The sequence below is a fragment of the Oenanthe melanoleuca genome, chromosome 2, assembly GCF_029582105.1.
Source record: "Oenanthe melanoleuca isolate GR-GAL-2019-014 chromosome 2, OMel1.0, whole genome shotgun sequence".
NCBI lineage: Eukaryota > Metazoa > Chordata > Aves > Passeriformes > Muscicapidae > Oenanthe > Oenanthe melanoleuca.
In genome coordinates this window covers 8,663,479-8,687,245 of record NC_079335.1, presented here as the reverse complement: position 1 = coordinate 8,687,245, position 23,767 = coordinate 8,663,479, and the positions used below count along the sequence as shown (strand labels likewise).

Here is a 23,767-nt window from a genome sequence, read left to right as displayed (position 1 = left end):
TGATTTACTTGCAGGGCTTGCACAGTTTCTCTCTTCATGGTAATACAAACCAAATGTCTCGACTCAGTCTGGAACAAACATCTTCTTAATAAATGATACATTTCTTCTTTACTTTGTGATAGATCTATATGTTTTTATACTGATTGAATATTATTAATTTCAAAATAAAAGGAAATACCAATGTAAGTTCCTTTCTGTACCTGCTGTATTACAAAATATAGAAGATACTTGTACTAGTAAAATTTCCATAAGTTACCATTGTATGCTTGCAAGCGTTTACTGTGACTGAATGACACGTTTACATCTATAAAAGCTTTGTAAATAGTTCCTAGGCAAGTGCTTGGACTTTCATAGGAGTTTTATCCATTTTTAGGTTGAATAATTCTTATATTTGAAGTTTGTTTGAAATTATGTGCTTAAGAGCAAAATAATCTTTAACAATAGCAAGACCACCACTGTAGAGTATAGACTGATGTCTACTATAAAAACTTAAAATTTCTATGATGGAATGGAATTTTACACTTTACTAGATGACAGTGCACAACTCAAAACTGTTACCACAGACAGCTCTGCTCTGGCCTAAATGCTCAGTCATCTGAAAGCTAATCCTGGATTGTGCTTCAGAAATGCTGTATGTTCAGTGGGTGAAACTGTTTTGCTAAACACATGAGGACATAAACAACCTTTGCCCTTTCTGGATCTCTTTCTGTGCATGCTGTTTAGAAAGCTGTGACTTTCATGTGTTTGTGTCCCTGCTGCAAAGCTGCACCCTGATACAGAACAAGTACTCAGAATGAGGGAGTCCCTGACACTTGCTCAGCCTAAATTCTTCATTTATTCTTACAAAGCAGTTTCTTGGTACAATAAATCTTTCTGCTGGCAAAGCAGTTATTAGAGTATTTAAGCTTTCCTGTTGGGAGATCTTGTCAATCAAATAATTAGTACTTCAGATAATAATAATATTAAAGGCTGATACTAAATGCAACGTGAATTAGTATTCTCATTCTCACAGCCACTCCCACAGTGCTCTGTGTTCTTCAGACTTTTTGTTTCCATTTTTTTCCATGCTTTTATGGAAGTTTTCTGGTTGAATGATAGCCTTTGCCAGGGTCTCTTGAGAAGGAAATGGTCATTTTTATAATTCTTTTGGAGAAAACATATGGGTGCTGTTTGTACATCGTCTTTCAGTCAGTGGCAGTGTTAATACAGAATTAGATTTTGACTTCTGTCACTTTTTTACCACCTGAAATACAGAATATTTCTAACAGAAGGACTTGTAAAATGGACTTGCACTATACAGTTTTGCTCCATTTTCAGTAACAGCTGAGAATGTAGTTTTATGAACTGTATAATTTTCTGCTGTTCTGTAGCTTTTAGAGGGTAACCGTTAGTGCAGCTGAAAAGGATAAGTGTTCTAGATAAAACAGAAAAAAAGACTAAACAAAAGAGTAGAAAAAAAGGTAGGGTATTTTGTTGTTTTTTTTTCTGAAATGCACAGCTTTCACTTCCAGCTTGAAAACCTCAAACCCTCCACAAATCAGGGTGCTGTAGATTATGCTAAAGTGCTTTGGGCTTGTCTGGATGTCTATGGGTAATGTGCTGGTGAAAGCAGGTTTTGCATTGTGAAAAATACAAAGGAAATGCCTCAGCCTGTGCAGAGGAATTGATAACAATGTTGTGAGTAAAAGCAGAAGGGTCCTAACAGGACATCACCCCGCTTCGGGGCAGAACCAGCATGGTATTCAACCTTTCCAGCAGTGTTTTGTTTTGCTTTTTATTTCCCTCTGTAGTCTGTTCTTAGAACTGTCGTGATGGAGAATCCAAAAGGTCTTTAGGCAGCCTTCTCACTTTAGAAAGGAGGGGTTTTAATGTCTAACTTAGGCTTTGCTTCAATATAAGCCTATTATTGCTTTCCTATTACCATTGGACGAAGAAAACAATGTATTTATTCTCTTTTTATATCTGTCTTCTGTACCTTTTAAGACTGATACTTTTTCAGCAGCTGTAGTCTAGGTAATTTAGTGTATTTCATTCTTCTTTTACAGATGTTAATCTCAAACTTTGTCCATCTCTTGAATGATTTGAGAACTGTGTCTGTTATTCACCATTTTAGGCTATGATGTTTCAGCTGGATGCACCCCTTCACTTAAGGGCTTGTTTGGCCCTTATCAGTTGGCAGAGTCCAACAGCATGAAGTTTAATAAGTCTAAGTGCCGAGTTCTACATTTTGGCCACAAAAATCCCCTACAAGGTTACAAGCTGGGGACAGTGTGGCTGGATAGTGTACAGGCAGAAAGGGACCTGGGGGTGCTGGTTGACAGCCGGCTGAATTTGAGCCAGCAGTGTGCCTTGGTGGCCAAGAAGGCCAACAGCATCCCGGCCTGATTAGCAATTGTGTGGCCAGCAGGAGCAGGAAGGTCATTCTTCCCCTGTACTTGGCACTGGTGAGACCACATCTTGAGTACTGTATCCAGTTCTGGGGCCCTCAGTTTAGGAAGGACGTTGAGATGCTTGAACGTGTCCAGAGGAGGGCAGCAAGGCTGGTGAAGGGCTTGGAACAGAAGCCTTATGAGGAACGTTTGATGGAGCTGGGGGTGTTTAGCCTGGAGAAGAGAAGGCTTAGAGGTGACCTTATAGCTCTCTACAGCTTCCTGAAGGGAGGCTGTGGACAGGTGGGGCTCAGTCTCTTCCACTGGGCAGCAGCTGACAGAACCAGAGGACACAGTCTCAAGCTACATCAGGGAAGGTATAGGTTGGATGTTAGGAAAAAAATTTTTGCCGAAAGAATAATAAAGTACTGAAAAGCTCTTCCCAGAGAGGTGGTGGAATCATCATCTCTGGATGTGTTTAAGAAAAGGCTGGACATGGCACTTGCTGCTATAGTCTAGACTCTGAGTTGAGGTGTTAGGACATAGGTTGGACTCGATGATCTTAGAGGTTTCTTCCAACCTCATTATTCTGTGATTAGATGGCAAAAGTTTCTTCATGGGTGTCTTGAGTAAAGCAGATGTATTGCAGCATATTGTTCTGTTTTCCATGTCATCTTATTGGCATTAACTAGTTCCTTTTCTCCATTCAGCTGTTTTTGGCTCAAAATGCTGTTTTGCAGTCACCATTCCCAAATTGCTTCCTTGGTTTTTCAGGTGCTATTTCCAGTTGCTCAAAAAAACTGGCATCGAGTGCACCTATAGCTCCGGCCAGCTTAGTGTTCTTTACAAATTTGATGAGCCCAGTCTGCTCATCTAAGTCTCTATTGAAGCTCAAATCATATTTTTGTACTGTGATGATTTACAAATGTTTCCTTATTTTTTCCAAACTCTTGTACATCTCTCTTACGGGGAGTATTCTTTGGACAGTGTTTTTCTAACTTCCCTTTGAGAGTTTTGTGTATTTTTTTGTCAACAGCATCACTGAAGTTTTGACAGATGCTGCTTCATCTGGATTCACAAAAGTTATTTACTTGTCATAGGAATAAGATGGATTGATGTGATTTGTTCTTGACAAACCCATGTTGACTGTTACTTACCCCTTTGAGACTTTTTCGATGTTGGCAAATTGGCATTTTTTCCCAAGTGTTTTTATGTGAGTGGACTAGAATTATAGTTCCCAGATTCCTTTTTCCCTTCTGTCAAGATAGAATTGACAGAATACCTCCAAGTTTATTTCCCTTGAATTTTGGTACATCAGAATGTTGCTAGGTAACCTTGTAGTGACAGGGTTGTGTTTGATTTATTGGGCTGCTCTCTACAGCTGCCTGAGAGAGGGTGTAGCAGGGCGGGTGTCAGGGTTAGGGTGAAAAGAGATGAAAAAGAGATGAAAAGCTGAGAGATAGGATGAGGAAATGACCTCAAGTTGTGTCAAGGGTTGTTTACACTGGATATCAGGGAAAATTTCTTCTCTAAAGGAGCTATCAGTATTGGAACAGGCTGTTTGGGAAGTGGCTGAGTCACCATCCCTGGAGTTATGTAAAATGAGATTTAGTGGTGGACTTGACAGTGATAGGGAAATTATTGGACCTGACAATTCTAAGGGTCTGTTCCAATCTAAATGATTCTGCCAGTTGATGGCACTCACTGTTCAAGTGTTAGATGTTTCCATATTGCATAGTTTGTTGTATTTCACACAATTTCACACTTCCATAGCTATCTAAAGGAAGTTCTTGTGGAAAGACTTTAAAAAGAAAACTGTCCTATTCAGATATTTGTTCTCTGAAGTTCTAAAGTTTTGTCAAAATTGAGTTCTTACCTTAATGCAGTTACTTTATGTTACTTGTTAAATTAAGCTTATTATTCTATTTTGGGAAATTGGTATTAAAAGCTTTTTTTAATGTATTTCATTTTCCAGTTTGTCAAATTTGCCAACATTGAGGAAGACACACCTTCATATCACAGACGCTATGACTTCTTTGTGTCCAGGTTCAGTGCCATGTGTCATTCCTGTGACCCTGATCCAGAAATACAAAACGAGTAAGTGTCATTCTGCAGGAATTTCTGAAAACTGTTGACACATTAATATTGTCTGTAAGACAGCTTTTATTAAGGTGTTTAGTGGAGTAGTTAATTCCATATGAAAAAAATGGCAGTCTGACTTTGAGTAGCACCAAATATTGCAAATCTTAGGTAGCTAGAACTCTTAGGATATTTAGGTGTAATTTTACCTTAATAATGCATGTTAGATTGTGTGGTTTCTGTCCAAAAAGGGCACATTTTACTGTAAATGCATGAGTTCATAACTTACCTGAGATATTAATGAGGCTACTTATATAGAAAGCAAAAGCATATATTAAGTCTGCTCTTTGAGAATTAGTGATTGAATCTGCATTTTCTTAGATGTCTGAAGTATGCTTATGTGTGTGAAACTCAAGCGCCTCTGTGAATTCTATTTTTTCCCGTTCTTACATAAGTGCTGCAGTTTGTTTTCCTGCAGCTCCCCCCTGGAGGCTGTGTCCTTCCCAGGAGCAGCTTTTCTAGATGTTTGTACCTCCCTCTTCCTACTTTGTGTGTAGTCCTATTGAAACTGTCTCAAAAGTTCTAGAATGAAATTGGATTCATCTTGAATGCACAAGACTTTAATCAGAAATAGCTAAAATACAAGCAGCTACAGATTTAGGTGTTTACAAATTGGAATCTAAATAAAAGTATTTATAGAATGTGGTTCTTTCTGTAGTTCATCTTAGAAATGTTGTAATTCAGCAAATTTGACTGATCAAGAGCTAGTTAAGTGTTGTCCATAATTGAGTCCAGATTTTGAAAATGAGGGATGGATTTTAATAGAAATAATTAAAAATTTTAGTGAGACTTGTACTTATTTCATTTGATAGCTGTACCAGCTTCTACTTGTTTTCAGTAAGTGAATTCTCTTCCTACCATTTATTATAATGGATAATTTGCTATTATCACTTAAAAATAATCTTTTGTAATTCATTTGCTATGTCATTGCACAGATTCTCCTGCAAAATTTTTTTGTTTTATAAAATAATGACAATAGCTAGACCAAGTCTTTTTTTGAACTTATGTTATTTTTTTATTTTTATTATTTCATTGTTATTGATTAGTTCTCATTCAATTTAATTGAAATTATTTTAGAAGGAAAGTGGTGATTCCTTTTGTCCATTAGGCTTAAGTTGACAGAATTTTCCTTTGCTTTCCATCTTGTGAATTATTCAGAAATCTTTGAAGATCTTTTCTGACAAATCCATAGCCTTAATTTCAACTTCTAATGACACAACCACATGGCTGTGCTAGATATTACTGCAGCTGTGTTGTGATAACTTCCCATTTTTCTTCAGTTCTGGAATAGGCTGAGATTGTGCAAAGTTTAAACTAATGGGTGATAAATGGGTAGAGTTACTGGGTTTTATCCATGGGACTTTCTCATAGGTGATGTGCAAAGTTTGAATCCTCACTGAGTAGTGTCAGTTTTACAGGCCCTCTTCTGTCCAGTTGTTTTGTCAGCTTCCTTGCTGGCTTCAAAGGTGTTTAGAGAAGATATGGGCAGCCCAAATGATTGGCCATTTTCCCAGTTGCTGCTTGTGAGAACCTCCTGGAATTCCACACTCCTTAATTACTGCTGCCCAGTAGGTGTGGAGCCCTACTGGGAGGTGCTGTGTTTCTCAGCTTCAGTAATTCCTGTTCTCCTTCCTCAGGATCCGAATTGCTGGAATCAGGGGCATTCAGGGAGTGGTTCGAAAAACAGTTAATGATGAGCTTCGAGCAACCATATGGGAACCTCAGCACATGGACAAGATAGTGCCATCATTGCTGTTCAACATGCAGAAAATAGAAGATATTGACAGGTAATTGTATTCCTTGTCACTGGCTTGTTTTTTTAAGCAATCTCTAGGCTAAGTTTTTATGATGGATATTCTTTTCTTTTTAGTGGAAGCAACAACTCACCTCTATGAGCTGAGGCTCCTTGAAATTGGTAGTATAAGTCTGCATAATGGTTCTTAATGTTTCTTGTGTTAAAATCTTTTCAACCACTTTTTTAGTTCAAGGTTCTGTTGGTCTAAAAGTTATTTTAGAAATTATATATCCATATTTTGACTTGATAAAAATTGTAAACTCTGTGTTTTATTGGATCAGATGCAAAGATGAGTAAGCAAAGGCTTTTAGGTGACTCAAATGATTTTGCTATTTAGATTTGTTAAAAATTGAGGGTTTAATTCCTTTAGCCATTAGAAAGAACTGCTTGTCCTGGCTGAAACAGTACTTGGAGTAAGGAATTAAAGTTTTATTTATGTATAGACTGCCTTCTCTTTTTTACTTTGAGTGACTCCTAGGCATATTACTTGCCTCGTTTGCAAAAAGATACTCAAAAAGATCTCTGTGACAATTAAGGTTGAGGAGATGCCAGTCACCTTACAACTGAAAAGTAACTTTTTTTTTTTTTTGGTCCCTGATTAAACACTATGTGGGTGTAAAAACTGTTTATTAGCAGCACTGGGAAATTTCCATAAAACCAGCTTCAGCAGTGCAAGCAAATTAAATATTCATTCCATGTCCAATTCTGGCAGCTTCAAAACTTTCCTGCTAAGAGGCTCAGCAGCCTTCCTATAACAACAAGCTTTTCATGCTTTCACTCAGCTTTCTGGATCTATTAGTTCTCATTTTTTGGTTTGAGTCTTGGCATTTATTTTTCAATTCTTCATCTTTATATTTGTTCTGTTATTTTTGACTGCCAGTACCTATCTCATCTCTAAATTTTCAGACTAAATAACTAAAATCAATCCTTACCTGCATGTCCATGCCTTATCTGTTTACTGCATATAACTGAGGGCCCACACAATATCTACAGAAATATCCACTTGAGTTTTCCATCTGAAGAGTGATCTGAGTAAGAGAGAAAGGTTTCTGAAGCTGCTGTTAGAGCAAGGAGAGCCTGGTTTGCCTTTGCTTACTCTTACAGGACTTCCAGCTGCAGGTGAGCCCTTTCCTTTGGTACTCTTGCAGTGCCCTCGGGCACACACTTTCCTTTTATAGCAGAAGTAAATTAACTATTGATGGAAAAACTGACTGAAGTGGAATTTGGGTTAACCATTTAAAGTGGATCAGTTTATATGTACTGCAGAAGTGATTTTTGTCATCTATGGAGCAAGGCAGTAGTAGTGGTAGAAAAACAAATCTGTCAAAAAGCAACTTAAATTTCTGAATTGTTGTGCTTGAAACTTGTCCTATTATGCACATTGAACATGAAAAAAAAAGACTAATGATTTTTCAAGTGGTGGGTAGGAGCCTTTTATGATGTGCATATGATAGAAAAACTGAAAACAGTGTTCATAAATTGTTACCTGCTGGTCTTTTATGATGTTACAGACAATTTCTCATTTTGTTTTATGTGTGACTTCATATTTGTGGAGCACAGAGACATCTTGAAGAGTAGGAGTAAGAAGCATATTGTTCTGACAGATGGAGTTAAAGCATTATTTGAGAAAGAGCAGAAATTCCAGAAAATACTCCCAACTTAAATCCATAGAAGAAAAACCATTTTTGGTTAAAGCTGAAGTACATGTAGGTACTTACCTTGAAAGTCAATGTAATTTTAGTTTGGGGAACTTTACAGCTTAATTCAAGATTCTTTTGAGTACATACCAGATGAGACACTTCTTGGAGTTAAGAATTTACTGTTTAAATAACATTTAAAAAATATAATTGTATTTGTGAATGTCATTATTTGTTTTTGTATCTGAGTGCACATTCTAGTTAGGTGCCTATCAGACATTATGCTGTGTATATATCTATTTATATGCATCTTCAAAATAGGGAAGCAATATATGAAATTGGTAATTCCTTTACTTTGTGACGTATTCTTCATAACTGTAGAGCTAAACTTGCCAGCCTTATTTCAGGCAGAGGGATGCTCTAGCACTTAATGTAAACTTGACTTCACATCCTTCTGATACATCTGTAATGTTCATACAAATTCTGTTTTAGAGGAAAGTTAGAATTTCTTTCTTTCTCAGGGTGAGTGAATCATAGTCAAACATTCCTGTATGTACTCTGCTCAAAAGTGGTGGTTAAGTCTCACTTCACATGTCCTGTCATATCTTTGGCCAGTCCTGATTTTGTGGCACTTGAGAAGTCTCATGCTTAAGTTGCTGAGTTGCTGTGGACTAGTTTAAGTCTGTAATTGGGTGTTTGCTATGGAAACTGCTGTACTTCAACACATCCTCCTTGTTGCCTCTTCTGATAGAGAGTGCCCACAAAAAAGCCGGTAGAGCAGCTAAAGGGATTGTCCTTGCCCATTTCATTGTAAAGCACATTTTCAGCCCTCTTGCTGAAGGGCATTTTAAGCCCTCTTTCAGCCCTCAGTAGTACAAAAGCTCTAGATGCAGAGGAATACTACTGTTTTTTTCTTAACTGTTGCAGTTGGGTACCTCAGATATTTGTTTTTTATCTCAGATCTCTGATATTTCTGTAAAAGCCAAGGCAGTGAAACAAATGAGTATGAGTTACTCATTTGAATCTAGAAACTTAAGAGGCTGTACCGACCTTTCCTATAAAAGTAAAGAGAATATTCAATATTCATTGTCTATTATCTGACTATGCCAAGGAACACTTACTGAGAAGTACTTTGAAGTAGGTGCTGTTAAAGTTCAAATAAAATGTTATTCCTGCAGACAACACAAGATAATTTTAGACATTCTGATGTAGTCAAAGAATAGGAATATTCACCTAAAAAAAGATTCCCAAGCAGTGCAGAGAAGTCACCTTCTGTAGGTTTGCATATACAAGCACTTAAAACATAGCTTATTTTACTTCATTTTAACTGGAATTCTTTCAGACAGACTTAGCTCTGAGTGCTATGCTTTCTTCTTTCCTCCCCACACACCCAGCTTTGCAATGCTGTTGTATTTTAGGAAATCTGTGTCAAAACAGCAATGGAAACGACAGTCCTACACTATCTCTTGTACCTTCTCTGTGCTGAGAAGGGTGCCCATTTCCCTAGATCAGTGTCCAGGCAGTACAGGGGAAGGAAAAAAAGGGAGGTTGGGTGGCACAGCAGTTTTATAAAGCTGGAGTTTTGTGGTACTCATGGTGGATTATATACAAGCTGTCATACCTTTTAAAATTCTAATCATGCAGCACTTGTAAAACTCTTTCTCCTTATCTAACAGGGTTCCTGAGGCTCTTTTGTTACTAAAATTTTACACGCTAGCGCTGTTGTGGTAGCTCCTGGAGCACTGATGTTTCCAGAGGCAACAGGATTTTCATATGGCAAATTTTAGATTTCAGTAGTATTGAAACATTAGAAAATCCTTTTCTATCAAAAGATGTATTACAGCTGTGATGTTACATGTTCATTTGACTAGTGATACTTCAATTTTCAACTTTCTATAATGCTCTAAAGCTTTTACAATGCTTCACTAAACTGAATGCTCTTGGTTGACACTTTCAAACTTACTTAGCACGGACGCTTGCACTGCAGAACTGAAATTATTTGAAGTTTAAGGGTTTAGGGTACTGGTTTCTGCAGTCTAAAATTAAAGATACATAATGTTAGTGTAAGTGAATGAATCCTTACTTGAGTTCCTACAATGTGTTTCGTGAGAGGAATAAAAAGGTTGCCACTTGCAGGTCCAGTGACTCTTGGTAGGTAATGGAGGTACTCCAGGGGGAGCTGTTTGCTTCCTTTCTGAAACCTGTGTTCACCACGGTGCCCACAGCAAGGGGCTCAGCAGTGCCCTGTCCAAGTAATGATGGAAGACAGGTAGAAGGTGACCAACTTCTGCACTGTCTATTTAGAGGCAACTGTGTGGGTGATAATGTTCTAATTATTTCACTCAGACATTTTTTTTTTCAACTCACAAGCCATCTGTTTGTGCAGAAGTATTGGAGTTTTATTTAATGCGCACCCACACAGTATGGACTCAGTAGTGGGCAGGTGAATGAGATCATTAATCTGAACAATATTACTAAGATTCTGTCTAAATTTTTCTAGTGGTTTCACAGGCTTCATTAATTTTTAGCAGCACATAGTGTTTCGTCAAAATGTGATAGGTAACAAGTTAACTGAATATTAGCAGCTTTTGTATTTGCCATATAAATATTTCCAATACAGTGGTCAGTACTGAGTGAACAGATGATGATCTATGGTCCTGCTATAAAAGAATAAAATGTTTTATTCAGAATTTGGGTTTGATTCATATTGGAAATACAGTTTTTGCCTAGTTCAAGAGTGTGACTCATGAATGTTTTAATACCAAGGGTGGATTCAGTAAAGAAAAGGTGGATATTAGTGAGTAATATAATCAATGTATTTTGCTTATTTTAGCAGAATAGGCCCCCCATCCTCTCCTTCAGCAGGAGTGAAAGAAGAAAATCCTTCTGTGCTGGCTGAGAATTGTTTCAGGGAACTGCTGGGACGAGCAACTTATGGAAACATGAATAATGCTGTCAGACCAGTTTTTGCGTAAGTTGAAAATTCATAGAAGATCTTAAGAGGTTTTCTTGATTTCATCTTCAATTTGGTTGCATTAAGTTTCTTCCTACTTTTCATCTCAAAAATTTCCATTCACATTTCTTAAAAAAATTGGCCCTCTTTTAATCTCCTCTTTTTGGCCTGTCTTTAGAATTGAAGGCAGTTATGGAGGAAAGACTGTCCTACTTTACTGATTTTTTAGAAGTGAAATACAATAATTTACATGAGTTGTTGCTTCCTGTGGCTTTTTTTTTTTTTCCAATGGGAAACTTAATCCAAACTAATAATGTCCCATAGATGTGTGTCACAATCAGTGGAGAGACAAACCAAGTAAAATACATGTAGCACAAAGGAATAGTGTGCCCCATAAAGTTAAAATTTATATTTTCCTGCCATTTTCTTCCAGGACCTGTTTCAATATATTTTGAGGAATATCTTTAACAGCTCATTTAGAGGTGCATGCCAGATATGCACACTGTATGCACATTATGCACAAAAACGCACAGTACAAATTATACCTGATGTATTAACACTCAGTGCTACCACTTTCAAACCCTGGCTTTTCCTGGTGATGAGGAGACCTGCTTGCTTCTCCTTGCAGATTTTTCATGGTACATCCCAGGTACAAGAATGCATTCTTTTAGATGGCTTAGTTCTTCCCACCAAGATTAAGTATTTTATTTATACACTGAAAGACCTTCAAGCTACCAAAAGCTATTTTCAAGTTACCAGTGTTAAGAACAGAAATTGCAAACAAAGATAGGGTTGGTGTGAAGGCAGAAAACTTTTGTAATCCCATGTTTATCCTGAAAAAGCATTGACTACAAAGAACTATACCATTCCCTTACTTTCGATATGTATCTGTTATACAAACCTGGTAAGACTTTCTGTTGCAAAGTTGAGTGTTTTTATTAAAAAACACTCATTCTTTCCTAGATTTAAAATTTGCATTCCTCCAAAATACCTGTGATCACAGTGAACACCTAGGTACTAAACAGTCTGGATGGACTATTTGGTACTGTACTGCAGCTGCTTTCTTACCACTTCTCAATTCTTTTTGTGGGTTTATCTCAAAACTTCATCATCATTTGCACTTATTGCAGCCTTTTGAATCATTTTAGTATCAGGAAAGTTTCCTACAAATAATTCCTGATTCCACAGACTAGAGGTAGTGCTTGGTTTGGGATTTGAGAAGGCGTCATAGTTGCTTTTCCTGTGGCTGATCTAAAGCCTATGTCTCTGATGTATTATTTCCAGCCTATTTTCATTTCTTACATGCTATGACTCTAAGGAGCCAGTTGACTCTGTGTGCACCTCAGTGTGCCACCTGCTGCATTTATTCACCAAAATGAGCAGATAATAACCAGTTACTCAGAATATGTTATCTCTTCTATGAATAGAGAGTCTTTGTAGTCACTATTTTTGTGTTCCACTTTGAGGACAGATTGCCAAATGTGTCTTTTTAGAAATGACTGCTGTCAAGGTTTAGTATTTTTGAAGAACAAGAGATGCATAAAATGCAATTTCAAGCTGTTTTTCCTAAACAAAAAGGGAGTGCTCTATCTTATCAGCTTCACTTTGTGAATGACAGAACAGTTAGAATGAAAGTTTGAAATAGTCTATTTCTCCTTTTTGGATTGAAAAACCTGACTTAGCTTCTGATTAGAAAACAGTTTCTTCTAACAATATTCAGCTATTTCCCAGCTTCTAAGGAAACTTCAAATATAGATAAGGCCTCCATTACAATACTAAAATGGAGGTGCAGGTTCAGTTCCCCTCCTGAAGACTTGCTTTATGTGGCACTGCAGTACCAAGCAACATGCTGCCATTTCTTTGCAAAACTGAGAGAGTAGTGCTGCTTGCATCGTGAGGCAGGGTTTTTTCAGTGATTGATGGGTTTAAATATAATGAAGATAGTAGAAATCTGAAATCAGTCTGCTGTTAGAGGTTTGGATTGACATTAATTCTCCTTGTTTTAGGCAGAAAATCTCCATGGTTATGAGTGTCTACTTCTAGCAGTAGCTAAAAACTCTCAAATAATAATTTGTAATGAAATCCTACTCATCAATCTCACTAATTGCTTAATGAAAGTCAAAAAATGTTACATTAACATTACCTGAAAAAAGTTTTTATGTTATGTCAACAGTCAGAAGCTATTGAGACGTACTTAACATGGATTTGCAATGGTGAATAGATTAGGAGATTTAGAGAGATCCAGAAATCTGTTGAAGCTTCCCAAGTGTAACAACTACATCCCAGTCATTTCAATTATCACATCACATGTGCAGGGGTTTGGAATATTAACAGACTGGTGTTCAGTATCCTTTCATACATGAAATATGTATGAATGGTGCATAAGCAGGATATTTTATATATTCCCATGCATGCATGCACCTTGGTATCAATTTATCATCTATTACTTTAAGGATTACTTGCATGTGTGGCTCTGAGAAGGAATTCAGGGATCATTAGTGACTCTCTCCCCAGAAACATGCATTATTGGTTCTCCTGTTCCTTTGAAATTGAGGGATCTAATGGTGCACACTTGCAGCAGATCTCAATGGAAGGCAGTTTGGCATTTGTTAATCCAGCAGTAGAATGTTTTGCAATCTTTATTAGATATTCTTTATTGAAAAGAATTTAATTTGAGAAAAAAACAAAAAGAAGAGAGTTAAGATGTGACTTGATTTTAACTGAAGTAAATGCACCATACTAAAAATACCCTTTACTGTCTTTTGCAAAAACAAAACTACATTGAATATACTTGTTATGATCAGTAAAATACATCACCTGTAAGAATCTAATCCTGCTGTCCTTAGGAGTACCAAGTATGCTGCCCATTGGGCTATAACACAGAGCTTTAACCAAGTCTGTCATCTCCCCCTGCTGTCTTCCCAGCAGTTCATTTACCTGAAGCAGCCAATACTTGGTCTTTCTGGCGAAATTAGACTCTATGTCTTGCTTAGAGAGGAATTTTTTTTTCTTTTTTGTTAACATGATACGGGTTGCAGTTGACCATAATCTGCCTGAATGGATCTTTGGGGCAGATGAATAGGAACTGTCAAGGATAACAGAGAACACATGCTGCCCTAAAAGATTAAAGGATCAGTTCCAATCAGAAGACAGTGGAGAGTATGACTTTCTATTTGATGAGACAAATAAAATGCATTAGCTGTTGTGTCCAAGATATGATGGATTGTACTGGAATGGTATTAAGAGAAGAAGACATGAATAAATACATTATGAACCACTAAGCATTGAAGAATTACAGAAGTAATTTTGTTTGGTTTTCTATCCCAAGTCAGGATTAAATACACCTGTGCACAAGAAAGGCAGCTATTCCCAAGAGGTACTCAGGTTGGATATTTAGTAATGCAAATCTGCTGTTATCTTGGCAGGCAAATATCTTTAAAACTCCTGACATTCTTTCCTCTAGGGATTTTTGTTAAAGGAATGTGATGTATCAAAATGGCAGAACTTTTTTAATCTCTTCAATGGAGTGCAAGATAATTTAGGGCACAGGAGATGCTTTGTTTTATCTGGTTTAATCAGCCTTGAAGGAGACCTTGTACATGGGTAGCTGGGCTGGGAGCAGCTGCCCAGGGAGGGAATTGAGATCTCCAGATTCTAGGCAGAATAAGTTACAGCATCCAGCCAGAGCTCTTGCATCAGCTTCTTCACCTCTGACTTCTTTCACTTCTAGGGCTTTCCAGTTTGTTGTTTCAAGCAACTTTATATGTTTCCCAAGTTCTTTGAGAAAAGGGAGAGCAGTAATGATTCTATAGCTGAGATACTTGCTTAGGAATGCAACTTAAATTCAGTTTCTGTTACAAAGGTTTTTTGTTGATTTGGTATGTTTGCTGTTCATTGGCAAATTTGTTTGTGGATTTGTTTTGATTTTTTAAAAACTTAAATCATACCAATTAAAATACATCCAAAATTACCTTTTCTTCAGTCTTCTAGACTGACAAAGCACAGTTATTTGTTTCATGCTTTTTCAGTGACTCAGATCTCTGTTTTGCAAAAATCTGCGTGCCCTGTTCATAGCTTTCAACATTTCTAGTGAAGCAGAATTTTTTGTATTTGCATGAAACTCTGATAATTTTTTTTTCCATTTGTGGTTCCTGTTCCATTTTAAGATAAACTGATGCATTTATTATTTGTATTTTGTTTTGGTATTTCTTACAGTAAGTGTTGAAATGTAAAGTGAATGTAAAGGCCATATACATATGAAGAGCAGCTGGTTTTTATTTTCCATATATTTGTTTAGGAAACCACCATGAAAACAAAAATATTTCATAGAGTTTCTACTCTGGATGGAGCATTCAGCCTAATTATTTTGCAGCTTGTAATTCAAAACAGCTTATTTATCTTCTGTAGGGTATAAATTTTCAAGGTGTTACAACCTTTAGCAGATCCCTTTCATGTAAATAAGCATCTAATGTCACAGCATTCTGTGTGGAAACAGTATAATCTTAACTATATGTGTTTGGTGTAACTAGGTTCCTTAAATTTCTGGAACAGGAATTTCTGTTCAGCAACATGTTTTGTGATCACAACCTAAACCTAGAAAACTAATGCTTTTCTGAAGTTCTTAATTTCTCACCTAGTTCATAAATTATTGTATTAAAGTTTTATGTAAGTCAGTAATCCCTTTGAGGTGAATTTTGAGAAAATTCTTAAGATACCCTTTATTATAACTGCAGAATGTAATTATTTCATTATGTCTTCATTTTTGCTTACAGGCATTTAGACTATCATAGACTATGGGATCCTAATGAATTTGCTGTTTCCTGCTTTAAAATTATCATGTATTCTATACAGGTAGGATTTTCTCCTGGATTTTTTTCCTTGAATATATGTTTCAAGCACATGAGGTTGGTTTCAATGCTCATCTCACCATGCTAGTAGTAGACAGTAGACGAAGTCAAAGAATCCAAAAGATCCAAGGGAAGGTAGTGGGATGGTCCTTCTCCAGAACAAGGAGCAGGGTAACCATGCTGGTGTGACATTGTGCTTGACAAAGAAATCTCTCGGGTTGGTTATTTCTCTGTGCCAATACAGCTGTGCTGCTTTTCCAACCCTGGAAACCAACTTCACATGCAACTGTTGTGCTGAAGATTTTTCATGGTGGACAGCCTGTATTGTGGCCTTAAGCTGAAGGAGGGAAGGTAGAGATTAGGATATTAGGAAGAAATTCTTTACCAGAAGAGTAGGGAGGCCAGGTTGTACAGGGAAGCTATGGATGCCCCATCCCTGGAAGTGTTCAAGGCCAGGTTGGACAGGGCTTTGAGCAACCTGGGCGAGTGGAAGGTGTCCCTGCCCATGGCAGGGGTCTTGGAATGAAATGGTTTTTAAGGTGTCTCACTACTCAAGCCATTCTGTAACTCTATGACTGTCTGTTGTAAACATCAAGGTACTATTCTTTGATTGCATCAAACACAGATGCCCAGAAGATAAGAGTAAAATTTCAGGCTTGTGGGAGAAAGCTGAGTTTTCTCAGCATTTATATCAATGGTGCTGAATTATTTGAACTGCAGTTAGCTGAGTGAAGGACCACTTCATGCTTCCTCTGTGCTTGTAAGTGTTCCTGGATATATATTTTAAGACTCCCAGCTTTTGTACACGGGGCTGGCTGAATGAACATGTATAGCTTCATCTCTCAGAACAGTTTTTTGAATCCCTGTTTAGTCATTAATTTATTGCAATTTTGATAAATTTCTGAATTAAAATGTTACAGAATGGGAACATGGTCATGACCATAGGTGAGTGCTATGTGAATTTATTCTTGTTGAAGTCACAGATGAAGATTTTCTGCCTGTGTTTTTAATAGGCACAATATTCCCATCATGTAATACAAGAAATCCTTGGACACCTTGATGTCCGCAAAAGGGATTCACCACGAGTTCGTGCTGGCATTATTCAGGTTCTTCTGGAGGCAGTTGCAATAGCAGCTAAAGGATCAATAGGTATGTTGTATTAAATTAAAGGCATCAGGTAAAAGGATGAATTTGCAGGGTGGTTCTCATTTTAATTTTGGTTTCAGACTGATTGGGAACATTTTGAAAAGGTTTTGTATATTAATTTTTTTCTTTGTGCAATAAAATACTTGAAATCTTACTTGCTTTACTCAAAGCATATGTACTTGGTTGGTTGGTGGTTTGACTCATATAATCCTTTGGATTGAACAAATGAGTGAAAAATTGTGAAAGGCAGGTATTTCTATTTGGAAAGAAATCATAAAGCTGGAAATCTGTGTGTCACTACAAAATGTCAAGAGCATTATTGCTTTGTGATACAGCTGTGACCTGAGTATTGCAGGAGTAGAATGATCTTTGAGAAATTTTACCTTACTGATTGTGAAGCAGCTGAAATAAGGTGAAATACATAATTTAAAATTAGGATAGTTCTTTGAAATAAGAGTGATTATGAACAGATATACACTCAAATGCTTTGTCCCTGATGTTCTTTGGTGTCTTGCTGAAATATTATTATCATGCTTCTTTAGCTTGACCCTGAACCTGTCCTTCCTCCTTTACATGAGATCCACTTGCATGCACAGACTATTGAAATATTTTACCGTATGATAAAAAGAGCTCATTATGTGATCCAATGAATAGAACTGGATTTTAGTAGCAGGTTTTGAAATAACTGAAGTTCAGGGGCAAGTACCTGTGGTTTATTTTATTATTGATGCTTATTTTCAGCAGCCACTGCTATTTTGTATCTGAAACTTACACGGTGAGTTGACTCTGGGCTGTTTGCATTCACCTTTCCCCCAGGACAGGGGAAATGTAGAAAGAAAGTGAGAAGTTTCATGGATCAAGATGGAGACAGTTTGTTGGGTGGAGCAAAAGCTGCATGCACAAGGAAAATTAGGTTACCTCTATCCTGGCCAGACCCAGTAGTGAATATTAATGGATTATGCATACCTACCTGATTGTATTTTCTGATTCCAAGTTAATTTCTAAAATACCAAGGTGTAGGGACGCCTCAAAAGTTTATTTCTAGTTGTGATGCCTCAAACACTATTTCACTTGGTTCTCTTCGTCGTCCTGCTCTCATTACCTGTGGAAATGCATTGAAAAGTGCAGTTTTAATTTTCTTCAGACATTTCCCCCTTGACAGGTGCAATCACTGTTATTTGTTGTTTCCAGGCCCAACTGTTCTGGAGGTTTTTAATACCTTGTTGAAGCACCTGCGCATCAGCGTTGACTTTGAGCTGAGTGACAAGCACAGTTCAGCAGAAAGTGTCACTTTAAGCACAAGCTCCAAAGAGAATGATGAGAGGATTGTCCAGAATGCAATTATTCAAACAATTGGTGAGTAATGCAATTGACACAGGCTCACTTAAAATTCCTCCCCTTTTCCCTCTTCCCCAGTGAGATGATATTGGACCAGCTTGAATCATGAAGGATATTACCAAGTGTGGTTTCTCTGCTTGTATTTGCCTCACATTCTCAGGTTTGCTTTATGTGTTTGATTTCTGAAAGGTTTTTCTTTTAAATGTGAACTGAGCACATAGCCAATAAGTTTATAAAAAAATAAAAATGCTGATGGACTTAACTTTAATTGTATTGTTACGTGGCATTTGAAATGTAGAAATCTCTACCTTTGGTACAGAACTACTGTTAGTCCTTTTATAAAAATCACTGCAAACAGTTGTGTACAGTAATATATATTTTAGTAGGTGCTACTTTAAAATTGATAGAAATGAATGTTAAACATAGTAGCAACAATGACACCTAATGGCCAGTTGTGCTACTGTGACTTCACTGAAGTACTTTAATGCGCAGCACTGGAAATTATTTTCTTAACAGTGTCTCCTCCTTTCTCAGATTTTCCCTGTATGATAGTGATGTTATATATTGTCATTTATGACGAGTATTCCTTTTCTTAAAGAACAAGGGGGATGTAACTTAAATGTTGTTCACTGATCTGTACCTTCACTTGCCTTGAAGCTTTCTAGAGCAGTAACAAGTACGGGCTAGATTATTTCTCACTATTTCAGTAAAGCTCCCAAGTTAAAATGTTAAACCCCCACCAAAAAAAAAAAAAATCCCAGAATCCCCACAAACCAACCTTTTAAAGTGAAACTTCTTTCTACTGAAGTCAACGTTTCACTATTGCACAGTAATAAAATAGAATATCTGGAGTTGGAAGGGACATATAAGGATCATTGAGTCCAACTACCTGCTCCTCCCAGGATTGCACCATGTGCCTGGGAGCATTGTCCAGATACTGCTTGAGCTCTGTCAGGCTTGGTGCTGTGACCAGTTCCCTGGGGGGCCTGATCTAGTGGCCAACCTTCCTTTCAGTGAGGAACCTTTTCCTAATGTCCCATCTGAGCTTCCCCTGATGCAATTCTATCCCATTTCCTCATGTCCTGTCACTGGTCACCAGAGAGAGATCAGCACCTCCTGTTTCTGCTGCCCTCCTTGAGGGTGTTTGGTGTTCTTAGATCAAGGCACCCAAAGCATGGAGGAGGGGCTGCAGCAGTGCAGTGTAGAGTCACGTCCTCAGCCAGCTGGTGATGCTGTGCTTGCTGCACCACAGGGCACAGTTGGCTCTTTGGGCTGCCAGGACACACTTGATTCACACCTGACTTGCTATTAAAGCAGGGCCCAGCCTGCAGCATGGCAGCTATTCCCATTGGAGCTGTGTCTCGGCAACTGCTTCAGTTGTGGTGGATGCAGAGCTGGGAGAGGACAGGGTCTTCAGCAAGTGGAAACCATTTCTCCTTGGTTGGAGCTGCAGTGCCCTTTCTGCCAACTGATGCTAGCACTCCCTAATAGATACTTTTAAGGCAGGGGAGTGTGCACCTGGCATTTCTCCTGGCCCTGCCCAGGTTTCCTCAGCCATTGTGGCTTTTTCTGCTGCCGTGAGGTTCCCCTGATCCAGGAGCCTTCCCTGTGCCCTGTGCTGGAGTGCTCCTTTTCATGGTGCTGGCATGGATGCTGCTCACCTCATCACTCCCCAAGAACAGCAAGAGTCATAAAATACTTCTGTGTCTCTGGGATTTCTGTCTGCTCACTTGTAATATTTATTGCAGACTTAAAAGTAACAATACTGTGTGCCATGAGAAACGCTTTCAGTTCCTCACTAGGTACAAGTTAATAGACTCCAGATATTTAATTTTTAAATCATATATTTAGAGAAGGATAAAATTAGAAAGTTTTCAAAGATATTCAGAGATGAAAGTGAGTATCATGAAAAAGACTCAGTAAAGTCATTCAGCAAAAGTAACTATGAGATTGTGCCCTAAAACAAGTCATGCATATATTCTTCATCTATTTTGACCTGTTAATATATTCCTTGTATTTTAAAGGCTTTTCTTATGTGGAGAAGAGCCCTATAGCTCTTATTCTTCTATGATTGTATTCTGTTTTTATTTAGGATTTTTTGGAAGCAATCTCCCAGATTACCAGAGATCAGAGATTATGATGTTCATTATGAGCAAAGTACCTGTTTTGGGGACAGCTTCGCAGTCACTGGATCCCAGTAACCTTGGGTTTGTATATCCTACATTTTTAAATTTCAAATTAAAAATCTAGATTTCAGAATCCTGATAAATGAAGAACTGAAAAACATAAGAAAAGTGAAATGCAAATTCTCACTCCTTAGGGGCTGTATTAAATACTATGCAGAACCAAGACAAGCTCAATGTCAGCAATATGAAATCAACCTACAGACATGTTACTGATAAAAATTACCTGATTGGAAGGCAGTTTATTTTTCACTAAAACACTCTTTCTGCATCTGTACAATTTTTTCTGAACTTTATGAAATTATGTACTTTATGGTTGTTAATTCCATAAATTTTTATATGTAAGTTTTGAGAATGAGAGGAATTTTCTAATTTCATATTTTCTAATAGCTGCATAATTCACAAGCTATTTCTCAGGTAGTTTCTGTTTTTAATTCTATACAAGTTGACTTCAGATTAAGAAACAATTGCAGAAATTCCAGAGAGTTTTGGATTTTCCCTATCTATTTGAAATAGGAAAAAGCTATAAGTGGGCAGACTTAATAAACTCACGATTTAAAAGCTGCCCTACACTGAATACTTGTCCCTGTAACAGAAAGAATTTTGTTTAAAAGACTGCATTTCCTCAGTATGGGGAAGTCACTGAAAAGGCTGCAGCTGTTCTTTCCAGATGTGCACAGACACTTTGCACCACATAAGTGGTCCCCTACTAGATTAAGTAGGAAGTCATTGTCATTCTCCAGCTTCTTGATAGCTTTTCATACAGTATTCCTGCATATGGGATGCTATTCCATGGAAGATACAAATCTGTGCCAGGCAGTTGTCACTCATTATGGAGGTATTTCAAGAAAAAATTCATATGGAATTCCTTGCTTGGATTAAATGTTGGGGCTGGTAGTTGTTTGTTTTTAATTGTATAGTTTTCCAGTTACGTGATTGTGTGTAAACATGTGCCTGAGCAGTGTGTTAGTGTGATGTGCATATGTCACTCTGAGCAAAGAAGGCTTTCTGATTGCTAATAAAATCTTGCATTACTTAGAATTTTGGTTTTAGCTGTCCAAGACATTTGAATGATACAAACAGCCACGTTTGTAGCTCATTAAGGTAGAAGTTTCCACTGTTATGTGCAGGCCAGCTTTTGTGAAGAGGGTTGATCTTCCTTTACACTGTTTAATGGACAAAATGGCTTGTACCTTTTTTACTTTCCTGAAAAAATCTCTTTGAATGGAGCAATTTATTCCAAGTGTGCTTTTATGTCCTAAGATCTTGCCAGAATAGTGGCTGTATGCCTTTAGCTGTTTGACTGCTTTCAGTATCTGCAGGAAGGAAATGAAAACAGATGAACAGGTCATGTAGTGTTTCATGTACCTTCCTCTGATATAAAAGCTGAGGAGTCTTTCAGTTTTTCTTAATGATTTTGCCAATAACTTTTTTCCAGTCTCAAAGTTTTGAGGTCTGACTTAAAGAAGAAGTGTCTGCATTTCTTAAAAGACTCAATTACATTTTAATCCAGAAGAAATTTTCAGTGCTGATGCTTGTGAAAATAACACCAAGCCAGTAGTGGTCAATTTTAGAGATTTCTAAGTAAAACAAAGATTTATATCTGCTTCACATATACAATTTAATTTCTTCTTCTACTATACGTGCTCCATTTTTAAGCCTTCCTGTAAATTTCTCTTTCTTAAACATTTAGTTATTGCAACTCAGTTGGAGATGTTTTCCTTTATCTACAGTCATCCAGCATCCCTTCCAAGACTGCTGTATCACTTGCCAAAAATGAGAATAATGTCTACAGTAGAATAATATTTCAAAGAAAACTTAACTTGCAAATTTTTTTTTCTGATTGTAGAGATCTGGGAACCAGGAGGATTCAAATCATGTTATTGAGATCTTTACTTATGGTAAGCCTTCTGTGATCAGTATACTATGTTATAAACACACAGTGTTTCACTTTATGTATATATTTGCATATAAAGGTGCAGTATAGCAACACTGGATTACATACATACATTACATACATTCATATTGCATGGACCTGTAATTCTATTGTGTAATATTGTGAAAGCATTTTTCCAGCTTACATTGCAAACAGCACAAGAAATACGCCTCCACCTCTTAGAGCACTTCAGTGAATGTCAGTTATAATTGGATCTGCAGATCCAAAAGAACATCCTAGAGTAGGCTGAGTTCTGCCAGCAATACTGGCAACATCAAAGTGAAATCACTTTTATCTCTGAGCCTGGAAAAATGGTAATTAGTAGAATGGCAAATATTTTTAAAACCAGAGGATTGGATACCTCAGACACTGTTGTTCTTTCTTTCCTAACGTTTCCCAAGTTTCTTGTAAGGTGTGACTGAACTTTTTATCACCAATAAATTTTTCGACTGTAAATCTTCAAAGAGTATTTCTGGATATAGACCCAGATGGTAAAAATCAGGAAGTGGGTAGTAAAGGAGGCTCTTGCCAGTAGAATCCTGGCCTGTTTTGTTGCAGAAGCTGAAAACTGTTTAGTGACTCAAATAGGGGAATGATTTCACAAGCTAAGGCAGAAGAATGTCCTCCTGGAAAATGAGTTTCTGTCTATGCTTTGACATGAAACTCATGTATGGTGTTAGGCAAATAGGTTAAACCGTTCTTGGCTGATTGAAATCTGAAATCTTTGACTCTGGTTTGCAAAAGAGCTGGGCATTCAGAGTTGCAATTTAAGGATAGAAAACTTGTTAGGAAGGACCTCAGGTGGTCATTTTGCATATTGTCTTCATTAAACATAGACTCAGGCATGTATGGACAATATTCATCTCACCAGTATCAGAATTCCATTAAAACAGATAAGCATTGTACTAATGATTTTGCGTGCTACATAGCTTGTAAATATGCTTTAAGGGAGTCAGAGTGTACATGCAGAAGGGATTTAACATTTTGGACACTGAATTTTAGTTTGCATGTCTTTTAGAATATGGAAGTAAAGTCCCATAATGGCACAAAGGCATGAAAGTTATTGTTTTAATACTTAATAAATTAGTCATTGATAAATATTGTGGAAAAAATTCCAGCAATGTGCATCATAAAAGAATAATATTTCATAACATAAATAGTGTGTTGTCATGCATACACAGACAAGTTAATGCTGTATAGGCAGTTGAAATTTAGCACTTCATTAAAAGTGTGCACTTAGATTTGCAGCCTTGCTGCTTGTAATATCAGTCATTTTCCATTTTCAGAATGATTGATCAGATACCTTCCTGGCCTCTGCTCCTGTCAGCCACATCCCTGTGAACCCCTCAGTTAAGCTGTGGGCACTGTGCTCACTCAGAGGCGCCAGGGAGTCTGTCACTCACTCACTCTCCCCAGGGGATGGG

General features: G+C 37.4%; 1 protein-coding gene across 9 annotated transcripts in view; it reads left to right on the top strand.

Annotated features, from left to right (window-relative positions):
* EFR3A (EFR3 homolog A) overlaps positions 1 to 23,767 on the top strand; it is a 74,933-nt gene that overhangs the window by 29,512 nt on the left and 21,654 nt on the right. For 5 of the 9 annotated variants that reach the window (XM_056483117.1, XM_056483119.1, XM_056483116.1 and 2 more), the window contains 8 exons: positions 4,345 to 4,466; positions 6,146 to 6,295; positions 10,774 to 10,911; positions 15,666 to 15,744; positions 16,754 to 16,889; positions 18,078 to 18,242; positions 20,317 to 20,431; positions 22,257 to 22,308. In XM_056483117.1, the coding sequence (XP_056339092.1) occupies positions 4,345 to 4,466; positions 6,146 to 6,295; positions 10,774 to 10,911; positions 15,666 to 15,744; positions 16,754 to 16,889; positions 18,078 to 18,242; positions 20,317 to 20,431; positions 22,257 to 22,308 (957 nt within the window). The remainder of the gene's footprint in view (positions 1 to 4,344; positions 4,467 to 6,145; positions 6,296 to 10,773; positions 10,912 to 15,665; positions 15,745 to 16,753; positions 16,890 to 18,077; positions 18,243 to 20,316; positions 20,432 to 22,256; positions 22,309 to 23,767) is intronic. The other 4 variants (XM_056483118.1, XM_056483120.1, XM_056483115.1 and 1 more) reach the window with 1 other exon arrangement.